This window comes from Exserohilum turcica (assembly GCF_000359705.1).
Source record: "Exserohilum turcica Et28A unplaced genomic scaffold SETTUscaffold_9, whole genome shotgun sequence".
Classification (NCBI taxonomy): domain Eukaryota; kingdom Fungi; phylum Ascomycota; class Dothideomycetes; order Pleosporales; family Pleosporaceae; genus Exserohilum; species Exserohilum turcicum.
Window position 1 is genome coordinate 1922835 of NW_007360310.1, and position 15935 is coordinate 1938769.

The 15935-nt window shown below is 54.9% G+C and overlaps 7 protein-coding genes across 7 annotated transcripts; 2 read left to right on the forward strand and 5 right to left on the reverse strand.

The window, feature by feature from the left end:
• Positions 1–1417: 1417 nt before the first annotated feature.
• Positions 1418–3069, reverse strand: SETTUDRAFT_24682 (uncharacterized protein; the record flags this gene model as incomplete). Its single annotated transcript, XM_008033032.1, has 2 exons — positions 1418–2637; positions 2730–3069. The coding sequence occupies 2 exons, from the start codon at positions 3067–3069 to the stop codon at positions 1418–1420; spliced, it is 1560 nt and encodes a 519-aa protein (XP_008031223.1).
• A 2870-nt stretch (positions 3070–5939) lies between these two features.
• Positions 5940–6479, forward strand: SETTUDRAFT_36050 (uncharacterized protein; the record flags this gene model as incomplete). The annotated part of the gene is made up of 2 exons (XM_008033085.1): positions 5940–6217; positions 6242–6479. The coding sequence occupies 2 exons, from the start codon at positions 5940–5942 to the stop codon at positions 6477–6479; spliced, it is 516 nt and encodes a 171-aa protein (XP_008031276.1).
• A 404-nt stretch (positions 6480–6883) lies between these two features.
• SETTUDRAFT_100378 (uncharacterized protein) lies at positions 6884–8760 on the reverse strand (the record flags this gene model as incomplete). The annotated part of the gene is made up of 8 exons (XM_008033487.1): positions 6884–6934; positions 7009–7125; positions 7277–7425; positions 7479–7539; positions 7615–7751; positions 7814–7950; positions 8014–8618; positions 8662–8760. The coding sequence occupies 8 exons, from the start codon at positions 8758–8760 to the stop codon at positions 6884–6886; spliced, it is 1356 nt and encodes a 451-aa protein (XP_008031678.1).
• Positions 8761–9271: 511 nt separating this feature from the next.
• On the reverse strand, positions 9272–10151 carry SETTUDRAFT_100613 (uncharacterized protein; the record flags this gene model as incomplete). Its single annotated transcript, XM_008033488.1, has 2 exons — positions 9272–9635; positions 9685–10151. 2 exons carry the CDS (start codon positions 10149–10151, stop codon positions 9272–9274), a joined length of 831 nt encoding a protein of 276 aa, XP_008031679.1.
• A 725-nt stretch (positions 10152–10876) lies between these two features.
• On the forward strand, positions 10877–11712 carry SETTUDRAFT_166521 (uncharacterized protein). The gene has a single exon (XM_008033489.1). The coding sequence runs from the start codon at positions 11072–11074 to the stop codon at positions 11318–11320; it is 249 nt and encodes an 82-aa protein (XP_008031680.1). The 5' UTR covers positions 10877–11071; the 3' UTR covers positions 11321–11712.
• A 1321-nt stretch (positions 11713–13033) lies between these two features.
• SETTUDRAFT_166522 (uncharacterized protein) lies at positions 13034–13778 on the reverse strand. The gene is made up of 3 exons (XM_008033490.1): positions 13587–13778; positions 13397–13459; positions 13034–13336 (listed from the first exon to the last, which is right to left on the reverse strand). The coding sequence occupies exons 1-3, from the start codon at positions 13749–13751 to the stop codon at positions 13247–13249; spliced, it is 318 nt and encodes a 105-aa protein (XP_008031681.1). The 5' UTR covers positions 13752–13778; the 3' UTR covers positions 13034–13246.
• A 1489-nt stretch (positions 13779–15267) lies between these two features.
• Positions 15268–15651, reverse strand: SETTUDRAFT_36055 (uncharacterized protein; the record flags this gene model as incomplete). Its single annotated transcript, XM_008033086.1, has 1 exon — positions 15268–15651. One exon carries the CDS (start codon positions 15649–15651, stop codon positions 15268–15270), a length of 384 nt encoding a protein of 127 aa, XP_008031277.1.
• Positions 15652–15935: the final 284 nt, after the last annotated feature.

Sequence of the window (15935 nt, forward strand, 5' to 3'; positions counted from 1 at the left end):
AAAAAGAAAAAGAAAAAAGCCAGCAAATACATTCTGGTATCCACACGCACATGCACGTATCATAACCACGCACTGGGAAACGAACAACTGGACAGTGATGCATGATTCCTCTCCCTCTCAGCAGTGCATGTTGAAACATGGGCGAAAAGAAGAAAGGAAAACGATAGAGTCGATGTGGAGGCGGAGGATTCCAGGTGGAGTGGGGGAGGGATCCCCCAACCGAGTGTCTCACATTCAATCGAGAAGCTGTCGGTCATACGCTCAGAGGCACTGGGTGGATGCTGCAAAGGGGGGAGGGCTGCTGATGGCGTGATGAATATGTGCGAGGGCGAGGAGGGATACATGGTAAGGCAAACGCTAGAGTGGAGGGGTACAGGTCTGTGTGTATGTGTATGTAGCTATGTGCACTGCGACATGTAATCGAGACGACATGGGGAATGGGGGAGACGATTTGGTCATGTGCGCGCATGGGGTTGTGGTGCAATGGAGGCTGCACGCGTTTAACCAGGCCAACAGTTTGCTTGTCAACGGGCTGTGGGCGGGGCACATTACAGCCAGTCAGTCGACCCTTGATGGAACAGGGTATATACACACAATGCAGCAGGGCTTTTTTTTTGTGTCAAAGACGAAAATGGTTGGCTATGGGTTTCGTTTGGCGCTTGGTCGCGGGGACGCGCGCCAGGTTTACAGCCTTGTGCTACAGACCAACAAATACACCAGCCCCCCAGCCCGTACAACCAACCCGCGCTCCCCCCCCTCCCTTCCCCCCAAACGCACCTATTAGAGGTTATCAATATACATTGAATTATATCCCCAAGAAGCCGCCGTGGCTTCTTTCCCCTACCAAAAAGGGTAACAAAGACCCGCGACTGCGCTTGCCCCCCTCGAGTCCCAGACAAGGACGAGGCTAGAGGTATAGCCGCCGAAAACCAAGAGCGTTTCTGCCCTGGCTGTGAACACGAAACAAAACAAAAACAATTAGACGAATGAATGAAATTAGCTGAGGAGCTCATGCTGCGTGAAATCATGGCGTCTTGCTGGAAAGCAGCCGTCCGCCCGATGCACGAGCATGCATTGCTTTTTGTTGGACCCAAACACCGGAAGAAGAGCCCATTGAAGGGAAGGCGCAGTATGGCCAGACCACCATGGCTGCGCGTAAAAGGAAAACACCCCTCTAAGATTTATTTTGGACAAAGGAAATTCGTGACTCTGATGAGTCGTGCAGTCGTGTGGCTTCGTTTACAAGCCGGTATCTTTTGGTCATATACTCGTACTTTCGTGAAACAGTCTTGGTTGGGCCGGACACGCCCAAGAAGACAGGTAAATGTACAGTCGCGCGCGGTACCGGACGCATTAGTCGCGCGCGATGGAGGCAGGGACGAGAGGAGCGCCCGCTGTCGAATGGTTGGTTTTCTTTTTAGCGGTATCGGGATCCGCCCGACGAACGGCCTAAGAACGACCTTGGGAAGCGCAGATCGCCAAGGAACTTGAGGAATGCGCGCTTACGTGAAGGCGAACTTGGGAGTAGTGCGGCGGCTTGCTGCATGGGTCCGACAATGTCCTCGTCGCCCAGTTTCGGAAACTTGCCCTCGCTTTTGGCGTCATGGAGCGTTGGCATCTGGCTCAGAGGCCCTGGCTCCGTTGGTGAATAGGGCGCGAGCTCCTCGCCAAGCGCCGCCGCATGTGCCTTTGCAAGGTCGTGGTTCTTCTTCCACTCGGCGTCAATTTCCTCCCATTTCTGCTCCGTAAGAAGATAGTGCTTGGATGTCACTCCGTAGTGTTCGGCGGTTCGTACTTGGTGCTTTGCATAGTTGCGCCGCGCTTGGGCCCACTCGGCGAGGTGCTCTTCAATGGCGGCTGCGTCGAATACCTCGGGAATGTATGGCTCTGGGAGAATGGTAAAGTTGGCATGGCCCAGAATGTTGGCCCATCTGTCGTCAGGTCGGGCGAGCATCAGGGGTGGAATGTCGGCCGAGGCTACCGCGTAGCCTTTGATGGATGTGCACGATGGCCTTGAAGACAGAGGCGGCGTAGGGTAATTGCGCGTGGGTGGCGTGCCAAAGGGGATTTGGCCGATAGACTGAGCCGTGTCAGCAACTGCTGGTGATTGCAGAGGCGAAGAAGCCGGGACATCTTCGGTCCGAGACGGTATGAGCATTGGCGGTAAGAGTGGCGTGGTTGCATAACGCTCTCGCTCAACCTCCTCTGCATCATACTCCATGGCATTGGCCTTGTCGACGTCAATGGCCATTGGCGTGGGCGCGTCGTCGTGTACATGCTCTCTGGCGGCCAGGGCAGGTGTAGACGTTGGCGGTGAGTACTCTGGGGCGAGGTCGACGGTCGAGACATGGTAGAGGGAACCGGCGAGCGACGAGGAGCGCGTCGAAGACACTCCCGAGGGGGTCGCACTGCGGGATACTCTGCTGAGCGTCGAGCTGCGGTCGCGCACCCTGCGCGACAACGAGGGAAAGCGCCTCTCAATCTTGCCGGCGATGCTGTGCGCGGATGCTTCGAGGGACCGTCGTCGCTTTGCCAATCGCAGTTCGGGGTCGCCTGTAGAAAAGTACTCGTCTTGAGGGTCGTATGCTCTGGATATCCTGCAGTGTTGCGCGTGGCCATAAGAACCTTGGGTGTCGCCTAAGGCAAGAATGTCAGCATTACGAGGACAAAACTTTAATCTAGTCGCAAGCAAACAAAAGAAGAAGAAGAGGAAGAAAAAAAACACCTACAAGAGCAGCGGTATACATCTTGGCTCACGTAGTCGTATTCACGCTCAAAGGGCTCCTCGGTCAGTTTGGGCAGCTTGCCAGAGCTGTTGGAGGCCTCGAGCGGCTCGTAGGCTGGCGGGCTCGACGACAGTGACGAGGCGGAGCTGGGAAAGCGGAAGTGGCCGCGGATGTACTGGCTTGGGGTGGGCGGCGTGGAGCACTCGGAGGCAGAGTAGAAGCCCGAGTCGGCAGTCGAGTAGATGGACGAGGTAGGGTCCTCAGACATTGTCAATGAGCCCTTGGAGGACTTGCGAACGGCGGCAGCAAGGTGGGGTACGACGAGCGGCTTGAGGTCGTGCATGGCAACAGCAACAGCAACAGCAACAGCAGCGGCAGCGGGAGGTGGAAGGGTTGGGCAGTCGTGGTAGTATGTACTAGGCGGTCGGGGCGTGACGTGAGTTTGCGCGCCGGAAGCCGGGATCCCATCCCCAGGATGAAAAAGGCAAGGCGGCGTGGACAAGTGCGCGTGCAGGTGGCAGCCCAGCACGGCGCCGTCACAGGACAGGAGTGGGCAGGCTATGGCTGGGGGGCTGGGGGAGCAAAGAGGCGGTCGAGGAGACGGGGCGTGGGGAGGGGTGCCACGAAGCCGACCACGTAGGTGTTGTCGTCGTGGGCGTGGATGTGGGCGTGTGGTGATGCTGCAGAGACAAAGTCAGCGGCCGTCGGCAAGCGGGCGGCACGTGAGGGCTGCGAGGCTGGGATAGGTCGGGCATACCGGGGGGGCGCAGTGACGGCGAGGCTCGAAGCAGCAACAATCGTCGCCGGTGAAGGGCAGCAGCAGACAGCGCAGCGACAGAGGGTGCGTGTGTGCGCGTGTGTGAGCGAGCGAGTGAGCGTGTATGTGTGTGTGTGTGCGAGAGAGTGTTCTGGGTCGTGGGGAGCAGGCGACTGACGTGGGCAGACGGGGAGAGACTGGCGGCGGGCAAATGGTGGCCGTGAGTGGGATATACTGCATCATTTGTGTGGGCGGCGAGCACCCGTGCAGGGCTCCTTTCACGCACACCACAACCACACAACACCAGCACCAGCACTGGCACCAGCCCCAGCACCAGCACTGCAAGCCAAGCCGACCGAGAAACCGTCGCCCCGACTCGTCGCTAGAGCCCTCTCGGGTTAGACACAGCCGGCACCTGTGAAAGCCCCCCGGTTTCGACGACAAGGGGGGGAAGCCCGTCCGCTTCGGTACACAAGGCCGCCCTCGATGCGCCACCACCGAACAGCCTCCCCTTCCCGGCCTTGGTCTGCGTTGCAATCGCCTGGACACGGCAGTCAGTGCCTTGCTCAGCTCCCGAGTCTTGCTCCCCCCTCTCTCCCCCCCCCACCTTGCGCCCGAGTAGCATGTATACACACTACGACATACAACATGAGACATGCAGGAATATGCGCTCGCCTTGGCCTTTGGTGGTGGTGGTGTTGTTGACCATGTTCTGGTCGTGCTACTACTACTACTACTACTACTCCAGACTCAACCATGGCTACCGCTTGACAGACTCGTCTATCGAGGCGGTGCAAGGGAGAGGGAGGGAGAGCTACACCGACCCACCCATGCCTAGTCCATAGCCAGCACCCTCGCACATTACTTCTGCAGCCGTTCCCTCGCAAACGTTTATTTTTTGTGCCGTTGGTGCAGCAGCGACATGTCTCTGCATGCTTTTTGCCGTCTCATTTGCACAAGGCCCACGGCGCGTCGTAGCAAGCGAAACTCTTTGCCCCCCCCAGGCCACGTCTTGTGCACACGACACGACACAAACAAAGACCAGGCCGTCGTCTGAGCCTCATGGTGTTCAAAACGTGCTTATCGAGTGCACGTCGTAGGTGTACCATGCCGGCCCGCGTTTCAAACGAGTCAAGCACTAGCCCATCGCCCACCACTCTCACGATACGACGTGAGGCCGCGCCCACCGTGTCGTGTGTGTGTGTGTGTGTGTGCCTGACCAAGCGCACCAAGGAGCGAGGTTGGCACAACCTTTGAGCCCAGCCCGAGGCAAGAAAAAAAATTTAAAAAAAGCCAGCCGGGCGTCGAGACAAATCGGGGGACCATTTTTTTCAGGGCGCCCCCTGTCGCACTATACATGTTTTCCTTCTCCCCGGCTCATGTGCATGCTTTCCTTCCTTGATGCCTCAACACCCGGTCCCCCCTCCCCCCCTTGGCCGCATGCGTCGCTGCTGCAAGCCTCATACCTCACCGCCACCCTTGGACCTCACCACCGCCATTCGGTCCTCGGAAATGCCTCTCCCTTTGTCCATGTCGTCGCCTTTTCTTTTCTTGTTCTTTTTCTCTATTTATTTATTTATTTCTTTATTTCTTTCTTTCTTTCTTTCTTTCTTTCTTTCTTTCCCGGTTTTGCTTGTTTCGGGGGGGACTGATGCCGAGTGTAGCGACGTCATTTTGCAAGTCCCAACTGCAGTGAAACTAGCCCGCAGGTATGTTTGTACAAGGTTCATGGTCCAAGATTATTTTTTTCTGCCTCTCTTTCGTTCTTTGATTCTTTCTTTCCCCAGATGCTACTGTGTAATGCCCTCATTGCCGTGCCGTGCCGTGTGTGCATGGAATGTGTGTGTGTGTGGTGCTGTGGTCCGGGGGGCCATGGCCTCCCCTCGCAAGGGCAAGGAAGCAGAATATTGGGCCAGGACTATACCCGTTCCGTGGGCGGCACACAGTGGGTGACAGGCTCCTGGGACCGCGCACCATGACGACAAGGGCGAAAGGCGCTGGGATAGCGTCGGTTCCGGTGTCAAGTCGGCAGCTCACCGCCCCACTTGCTCGACCTTGTCCCTCTCTCCCTCTCTCGTTTTGCTCTCTCTAGCTGTCGCTCTCTCGCGCCCTCTTGCACCTGTGTCGCCCTGCCCGCCCGCGCTGGCCCAGACCGCGGGCGGCCATGGCATGCACAAGCGGGCGGCCACGGGAGAAGACCGTTTGCGCCAGCCCATCTCCCACTCCCCCCTCCCTCGCTGCCGCCCAACGCTCCACGTGCATGAACAAGAAAAAAACCGCCTGGCGCCTCTCGCCTATTCCAAATGATTGTTATTACATTTGCCTGTGTGGTGTGTGTGTGTGCGTGTGTATATGTAGCAATGCAAAGACTAATCCGGCCATGATCAATGCTCCAGCAACCACGTGTCGCCCTCCATGGCGCATGCTTTTTTGCGCGCGCACATGTACATGTAAGCATGGCAACCAGATGCACAGCGCTGCACATTTGCATTTGCCCACATGCATGTTCCGCCCAAGCCAAAGGGCGCGTATTAAACGTTCCGACTGCTCGTGGCCGCATCCTTGTCCAGGCCCGTCTAGTCGCTGCTGATCCCACTAGCGCGCCCTGGCTCCAACGTGGCACTACCACCACCTCCTCCTCCTCCTCCACCAAGTCCTCGTCCTCGTCCATCTTGGGCGCCGACGTGCAGCGCCTTGCTCAACCGCTCCTCCGACGCTCCCATCTATGTGCCTAGTACGTACATCACCCTATACCCAGTATACACGGAATACACGACGCCTGCAAAAACAAGCTGACCGCACATCTTGCCCCCACCCGTGCCATTGCCGCACAGCCAACACCCGCCATGTCATGTATACATTCATACATGTACACACGTACATGCGTATACAATGCCTATAAGCATATTATTTCCTTTTTGCTCATCCCCGCACAGGCCGCCGACCATCGCAACACCGCGCTCGGCACGTGCCACTACCTTTTCCCCATGTGCTGAGAGCATCAACAAGAACATTGACCATGGGAAAAAAAAACGCCCGACACATGCACACACACACACGCACACACTTCATTAAACAAAAAATCGCATCCAATTTCCACCCCTCTCCCCTTAGCCCGCTACGAACAACGGCGTTGAAAAAAAAATTAATTTTGGCATGCACTAACCGCTGCGAACACTCGCGCGCGACCCATGGGCGCCTCCTCAGCAAGCACTACCTAGCCATTCTGAGTACCTGCGCCATCCCATCCAATAGCTGTCCCTCGGCCGTCACCTCCACTAAGCAACACCTCCCCCTCCCTCCCCCCTCACCCACAACCAGCGTCGTAATCGCTGACAATGCTCCGGTGGGGCTGCCTTTGCTCCGTCTTCGCATTGACATTGGTCATCAAATCATGAAATCATGTCCAGAATTGCCTCCACAGCTTGCTTTGCTCCGCCGACCCTTCAAACTGCACACACACACACATGTCTCGGTTAGCCTTGCACCACCTCATACACCTGTGAAATCAAATGGCAAGCCTACCTGGAAATCTATCTTGGTAATCTCGACAAATCCCTCCGACACGCTCGGCTCGCTATATCGTGACGCGAAGCCGCTAAATGCAATGTGCGGCAGCATGGTACGAGATTCGCGGTTTGTCTGTGTGTGTGGCCATGGGACGTCAGCATGGATCTCCATCCGCATTCCCATCAGGATAGTCCAGCCATGGGCCTGGGTCATGTGAACAGGCCCCAACCCAGCATTCCTCTCCCTACGCGAGCCATTGGCGCGTCAAAAAAAAAAGACTTACCTCGAGCCCAATGTTCAGCGCACGGAAAGCGTCGTTGTGCTCACACAGCTTGGCTGAGGCTGTAAAGAGCACGCAGCGTACCGGCACCTGGAGCTTTTGCGCTAATGCAACCCACACGCCTCGAGTCGCTGCATCGGCATTTGTATTGTCTGGTTCCGTTAGCTTTGGATACAAGATCGTCTGGCTCCCGTCCTCCACATACCGATGACAACACTGGTACCGTCCTGGAGGAGCGCCGTGGCTGACTTGACGCACTTGTCGCGCTGTTTCAACACGTTACCCAAAATGCACACAGGTTGCACGGCACGTGCAGAAAGCAGACCCACTCAGCCACATACAGTCTTGAGAAGGTCTTGGTTCACTCGTTCGTACCCGAGTGGTTGCAAATGTTTCCAATAGAAGGTTGATTTTCCTGCTCCAGGGCTGCCGCAGAATACAATCATTTCGGGACTTGCCGTCTTGGTAAACGTGAACGCTATTACCACGTTAGAGCCTGCATAGCTGTGTGACGGCTATTGCATATCATGTCCAGCTTACGTGCAGGTGTTGAATCTTGATTCCGATCCTTCACCAAGCTTGTTGGGTCAAAAGTCCGCACAAACGGCCTTGGCTCTTCTTGCCGGAAATACTCCTCTGGCGTATGGAAGGGTATGCCGACATTAGCTGCAAAGTCTCTAGTCACCGTTAGTCTCCACCTTCAACAATGCATGATGCGGAGTTTTTTTTTTTCAACAGACCTGTCTGAACATGAATGGTCCTTCAAAACACCTCCAGCTGCCTCGCGACCACCTGCGTCTCCAACAAATACCGAACCATCCAAATCGATAGCGTCGCCTTCTTCTAGGTCGTGGTCCTCCAATAGCTCCTGCCACATGCCGGTCCGGGGCTTTCGGTACTGGTCTCGGCCCGTTGCAGCATATATTGAAATGGGCAGATCAAGTTGGCTGAGTACCGCCGTTACCTTGGTCTTGAAGTCGGCTAGACGCTTTTGGTCGGATTTGATCGTCTTCGGGTCGGGCTTGAGACTGATGCCGCCTTGGTTGCTGATGACTGCAATCAGGAAGCCGTCTGCATGGAGCTCCTTGAGACGGCCAGGAACGCTGCTGTCCCACCATTTCCAGTCATTGGCATCGCGACTGAATGTTTTTCCCGAGGCAGACTTGATCAGTGTGGAATCGAGGTCAAAGGCCGCTACCCTGCGCTTGCCCGTCGCACCTGAGTGCGCACTTGTCGCAGCGCCAAAACGCCCAACAAGCAGGCTGTTTTTGATGACACGCCACACCATCTTTTCGGGCTCTTTTTTGGATGCTGGCGTGAAGAAGTTTGCGACCGCCTTGCCTGACTGGTGTTAGGAGACCCTGCCCGTCTTGTGCAACTGCTTACACACTTGTCGTCGTGGACTGCTGTCGTCGCTTCGATGAAGGCGGCGATACGTCTTTGCTATTGGAAATGGCTCGTTTGTGTGAAGCCGGCTGCGCAGTCATGGTGGTGGCAACTTTGTCGTCGCCGAAAGTGGTGGCCTGGTGACTGTGCTGTTGCGACGCCAAATGGTGAGGTTGCTCGCTTGCACCTGCCCTCTGGACACGAGACGCGAGGTCGCGAAAGCACGTGCTTGATCGGTAGGGCATGGTCACGGGACATGCAACTATTGTCTCGCCAACGGCTGACAGCGTCAATTACCACCGCTAGCGCTGGTCCGGCACTTTCCTATCTAAATTCAGACACTACCCAACTATTGGCACTTGTCATGTTCAGCCGCAATCATCTGCTCTACCAGACCCCTTCCAGCAACCAAGCCATCGCAAGATCCCGTCTTGGAGCGAAAGCGTACCATGGGATTCCAAAAGTTTAAGCAAAGAAGGGTCTGATCACACATCATGTTTCCAGAAGCATGGGACTAACTCCCGCCAATAGTATCCTGTTCTGATCGCCACTTTACTTTTTTGCTAGGCAATTGCATTTTCTCCAACACCTGGGATCAACATGACGCAGACCTCAACGTGGCCGTGCTTGGGTGGCCGGGGCTGGAGGAGGCTTGTACTTGACGCGAGGGTCCTGGGAAAGACGATCCGGCAAGAACAGGTTGACGCAGCCCTTCATCTGTGTCTGGAACCTCTTGAGCTCGTTTACGCCTGCCTCTAGCACAGCCGCGTTGTTGAAGTCCTCGATCTGCACGGTTGCGTCGAGCACGTACGCGCCACTTGGATCCAGGAGTTGGAGCCCAGCAAACGACGGTATGGTGGTCTTGGGGGCCTGTTGCATGTTGCGAACCCCAGGCTCGTGCAGTGTGCGGTGCAGGAAGACGACGACGTTGCCATGGACGAAACGATAGCCTTCGACATAGTACTCGGTGACGAACCTGCGCTTGGTCAGACGGGCATGGATATCACGCTGGGAGGCGGTCTGACTGGTTTGGCCCGGAGGCGAGCATGTGGGCATGGGGGTCGCCCGACAGCAAGTCGGTTGTGCTGGTGAAGCGGATGGAGACGCCTCGGTCGCCCGTGTCGGGAATGTCCTTGAAGACAAACGACCACGCGGGCTCGTCCCCGTCGTCTACATCGGCAGACAGCGACGGGGCGCTCTCTGGCGGGGTGCCGCCGTGGGCAGCAAAGGCATCTTCGGACAACCTCTGGACTAGCTGGGTGTGGTACAGGACGACGGGGGCGGCCTGCTTTGCCTGCTTCTGGGCGACTGTCTGGGTGCCGCCACGGCGACCCAGGTTGGAGCCCGGCTCCTCAGGCTCGCGCAGTGGCTTGTAGATGATGTGCCGCTCGTAGATGCGCTGGGGCTGCATGGCCGCAACGCCGGCCAGGATGTTCAGGACCTGCTCATAGCGGGCAAAGGTGACCTGGCCGTAGAGGTTGAGCTCGTGCATGGCGAGCAGATCAGGAAGGCCGCAGACGGACGGAGCGAATACCAATACGCAATTCCCGCTCGTCAGACTGCGGAGAAGGGCCGTGGGGTCGATAAGGCGGGCGGAGGCGTGCGGCGATTCAATTGGCGGGGAGGGATGGACTTGCAGAGAACAGAAAAGAGAGCCGCGGGCTGGACGGCGCAGCCCCAAGGAGCTATGGCCCAGAAGCCGAACCATGTGCGCGGAGGCCCGCCGGCGCCCGCTCTCGTCCGCCCATGCCACGCTGTTGCGTGGGCTGATGGCGCTGGCGCTGGCACTGGCGATGTGCGGAATGCAGTGTGCGGGCAATTCTGCTGCCTGCTCGTTCGACCGTGGGGAGACCAGGCCGAGCAAAGCGACGGGGGGCTGCGTGCATCCACATGCCTGGCCTGGGGCCTATCGAGCGGCGTCGGCGTTAGTCTTGTTTCCGTCCAACGTGAAATAATATTTATGCGCCATTGTCACTGCCCGGCTCCCCTCCACCAACCTCCCTCTTGCTCTCCCTGCTCTAACCCTCTCAATTCCTCCTCCGTCACCGCTGGCGCTTCTCTTCTCGTCGACACGCCCCAACTGCCGTCTTGCCCTCCAACCCCGAAATTCGCCGAACCCCGCCAGGCCCTACTTCGGCTCGTTTGCGAACGTGCTACGCTCCGCTATCTCTCCTCCGCCGCTGCCACACCACCACCACCACCACCACCACCACCACACACGACACCTCGTCACACTACCCATTCCACCATGAACGCAACCAGGGCACTCGCTCACCGCCAGCCTCTGATCCGCTTTTTGGGCAAGCGCACCACGCCCCAGAGTACGTTGTGCACCAGCCCGGCCCTTTGCTCGATAGCTAACGCCTGAGTGCAGATGTCGATCACACCCCGCAGGTGCACCCAGCCTCTTCCATGAGAGAGCTGCCCTCGTCCTTCAAGGCATACCGACAAAAGGCCCAGCAGCACGGCCCGCTCAACGCAAACCGCGATCTTGTTGGCGGCCACATTGGCGGCGCAGCTGGTAGGAACCTGGGGCCAGTCGAGGCCGGAAAGGGCTTGTTCTTTGATCGCTCCGAGCTGCCTGCGCGCTTCCAGACGCTGTCATGGACACAGGCCGAGATGGAGCTGCTCGAGTCGGGAGGTGCTAGCCAGTTTGCCTAGATGCCAACGACTGTCATGAGCGACGATAGGACAACGCCCGGATGGCGCCGACGATGCCGATGCACATGAACACGCGTCCGGGTGCGGGGCACGAGATAAGAACTGGGATTGATTGACTGCACGAGACTGCATGAGGTTATGCGACAAAAGCGAGGGCAACTGGGGTTGCTTTCATTCTATACCCATGAGGATGGATTTTGGAGGTTTCTTTACTTGATTGTTTTTCATTGGCAGGGACTGTATAGGAACTGTATCAGGATTGTCTAGGGATATGGAGACAGGCATTATTCAACATGAATTCAATAAACAATTGATAATAGCACTAGGAAGCTGTCACAAGCTGTCAGATGCGGTGGCGCTTGTTTAGTGTCAATTGCTTGACTTTGGCTCGCACACGCAACGTCTATGGCCTCAAACTTTTTGCTGTTTGGCATGATAACCGATATGCACATGCAACATGTAGCCATCACAGGCAAAAGAACACCATCATACGATGTGATCACGCAAGTGCCCCTCTGCCCCACGCGCTGACCGATGGTGCGGAGTCAACTCGGAGCCTCTTCGGCTTCATGGCAGTAGCCGTTGATGCGCCAGCCAGTCGTTTCTGGCCCGCAACCTCGGCACGCCCATGGTGCAGCGACACGCGCGTGTAAACCCCCCACCACGCACATGCCAATTCATCGCCAATCTACCTGTGGGAGACACTCTCTTTTTTTTGCAAGAAAAAAAAGCAATTGCTGCATGCCTGTGTGTATGTATGTGAAAGCCACATTAATAATCCAAGTTTCCACGCTCTAAAGCAAAATTCAACAGATAGATAAGCCGTCGAGTCTAGACTTTTCGATAAGAAAGGAAAAAAAAATCTTGTTTTTTTTCTTCCTTCCTTCCTTCCTCCTGCGCATTCGAAATACTCCGAGACATAGTATGTACAGTAGTATTGAATTTGCCACCTTTGCATCCATCCCACTTCCAATATTCGTCCGTGTCTCTATCCATTTATCTACTACGTACGATTTTTCTTAGACCCAAGGTAGGTAGGTATAAAAGACAGCAATTATTGCCCCCCCCTCCCCCCCCTCCCTCCCTCTTATTACTGCATCCGGCAACTTCTGCGCCAATACCTGTTGAACGCAGCGTGTCCCACCGGTTAAAAAAATGATTGGACGTCTTTTTGTCTCTCTCTCTCTCTCTCTCTCTCTCTCTCCTCTCTCAGTCAACGTTTGTTTGTAATAGCCAATACACTAAGTAATCTTAAACGCGCCTGAGTGTCGGCGTATGTGTGTGTGTATGAATGCGTAATCGCAATCTCCTTTAGAGTTTACATGGAAGCGTGCATGCTGCTGGTGGGGAGGGGTGGCTGATACACACTACTAGCTTTTAATTCCATGTAACATATCTGGACATGGGGAAAGGCTGTGCTGCCATGAGAGGCAAATCGAGGCAATGGGCTGTGTGCATGGAGAGACATGGGTGAGAAAATAGCGACATGGAGATTGCGGTGGTGAGGTGCGGCAATCTATAGTATCCATCTAGCCATGTACATATGCGTACATGGACAGGGTAGAGGAGGCTGGTATACGGTAAGGTACCGTAAGCCCCAGCCAGGTAAGGTATGCTGGTGTTACCTGCATGTCAGTTGGATCGAATATGCGCACATGTACTGGGGGGCCACGGGCAATAAGCAGGTAAGATAAGATGAGTAAGATTTCTGGGAATCGATATAATGCGGGGATTTTTTTTTAAAAAACTACTTGTCTGTCTTTCTTGGGTCCTTGGCTTGTGTACCCTAATTGCGGTATTTCTTTATAGCGTTGTATGAGACAGGTACGACTACTTAGGGCTGGGTTCGCCTGTCTTACACATCGTATCCCCATACAGGTGTGTGTGTGTATCTAAGTGTACATGTCGCTAATTGCGCAAGTCACGTTATGACGTGTTTTGCTTGTTGTTGGACGTGACGTCCAAAGTACTGGGATTGTGCGCTACATTTTTCCCTTTTTGGTCTGTGAAAAGCACCTGTTTTGTCTGTGCATCAGCTGTGCTGCATTGCTCGGTGAATAAAATGCATGTATGTACCTTTGGTGGGTTCTTCACTCCTTCACTGGCGGCTTCTTCTTCGCTGGTGACAACCTTGTCTACCTAGTCACTTGTTAATTTCGCCCAAGCAGTCTGAACTACTGCGAACTCTTCGTGCCCAGCGGCTGCAGCTACTACTGCACGGTAGGGAAACATGAGTGGATCATGGCTTAATGCGGAACAAACATACATTTCCTTCATGTCGGCCGCCCCGGATACGTGTATACACGTGATCTCCTGGCTGAATCTGCTCGCCATTCTTGGACTCGATATTTGTCTCGTCATTATCCTGCTGCTTGATTGCATGCGTGTGGGATTCGATTTCGTCGAGAGAATGGGAGAGGCGATCAGCCATTGTTATTTCGTTGCGGGGGAATTTCAGACTACGGCTGGTGGTAGTCCTGCAAAATGCAGAATCTATCCATCAAGGACAGCGATTTTTATTCTGGGCGACTACATTCCGCATACCTATGTAATTCGTAATAATTGCGTCGTTGGGCTGCTGGGACATGGACCAATGACATCAATTTTGCTCATCCATGTACATGCTCTAGTATTATCATTATCGCAATGCATTACCCCGCGCGTGCCGGCTCCGCTGCAAAACAAAAAGCACAAGCACAAACAAAGATGCAAAACAAAAACAAAGAGAAAAAAAAAAGGACGAACAGGCGTGCATATGCAGAGGGATGAACCATACCAGGGTCAATTTGCACCAAACCTCCTAACTGGATGCATGTTACCTTGCACTTTATCGTGAAACAGCCTAGCCCTGCAACCACGGCAGCGCGTCGCCTGGCCGCGGGACAGGACAGCGACTCTTTCAGCCACGCAGACACACACATGCATACATACGCGCGCGCGCCCCTTAAACTGCCACTGCCACCACCACCATTACTACTACAATTATGTACTCCTGAGGCACCCAGTACCCAAACCACCAAAATCTCACAGCATCCAAGTCTCACTCTGAAACACCAGACCAAGGCCGCGGAAACGCGCCAGAAAAAAAGGGACTCCGCAAGAAAACGAAAAGAGGAAAAAAGAGAGGCGCAAAGGAGCGGGGATGATGTGATAAAAAAAACCTTGTGTCGTTTCAAGGTGCCGCCTCGCCCCCTTAACTTTGGGCTTTTTAGGCTGTTACTTACTTTCTTGTGTATTGTGTACGTAATTCTTCACACTCACACGTATGTAGGTAGGTAGGTAGGTATCGTGTACACAGGGAGACACGGCTGTCGCTGTCGCAGTTTCAAAAACAAGTGACATTGGCACTTTTGGCTTTGTTTCAACACATATCACACACGTGTATACACATACACTTACACAGGTCCCCATTTTTTTTCTTTCTCTTTCTTACATGCACTCATTATGTCGATCCTTTGTCGCGCTGTGTTTCGTGTCGCGCCCAGTCCGCGTTGTGTTGTTTGAGATGTTTGTGTTTTTTTTTCTTGATTGCCTGAGGTTTTACCATGTCTGCATGTGTACTCTTTACTTTACTTACTTAACCCCTCACAAAAAGATAAAGTTTTGCATGCCTTGTGTTGATTCGGCTTGCCTGATGCGTATCCGCATTCCTATCATACCCCACCCTGTTCTAGTCGGGAAAGACAGGAGAAACAAAAAAGAGAAGAGGGGGAGTAAGATGGGAGAAGTTGGTGGACATGGGTTGCGGGGGTTGCCACACATGGCATGGCATCCCTGACATGGGTGTGCGTATCCCTACTTGGTGTGTGGGTGAGTGGGAAACCCGCGGAACCTCGGGCTGTTTTGCACGCCAAAACTGCAAACAGCCCTGGTCCTAGTGTAACAAGCGTTTGTTTTGCAGACGAAATCTCCCCTCGTTTCCGTTCGGGTGAATAGCTTGGATTAGGCTAGGTTGGGCATGATGTATGTGCAAGCCGGAACGGAAGGTCGGAAGACAGACACATGTGCCAGACGGATACAGCAGAGGAGCATGACAACAACAACAACCAAAGGATAAACCTCGGACCTTTTTTTTTGTCGCGCACTCGGCCAGTACCGTCAGAACCGTATGTAACGTCACCGCCTCCCTTGGGCCGGCCGTGCTCGTATTCTTGGTGGGGGCGCGTGGGCATTGGACAATGGCAGTGTTGCACAGCCACAGGTGCTACGGCCACAGCGACGGCCATGCCCGAGTTGCTATTCTGGCAATGGTCATTTTTAGTAGCGGTAGTAGCAGTAGAAGAAGTAGCAGAGGAACATCTCAGCTCATCAGCATCATCGGCAATATCCATGTGACAAGGAGCCGTCGTATATTCTCGCCTCAGCTCGTCTTGACTTGTCTTGTTTGGCCTTGGGACTCGTGTGTGTGTCAGTGGAATGATGTGGCGCGCGAGTCAACCGTTTCTTTGTGTGCCTTGTTTCCGTGCTTGCGCGTTCGTTTTGGTAAGCTGGGTCTTATGCTGGCCTAACAGGAGTGCGAGGCAAGGGACTGGATTGCGTGTTTGGGACGGACTTGGCTCGTATTGAGACTGGTGTGTGTGTGCCGGTGATGGCACAGTTGGGCGGAAGCAATGGC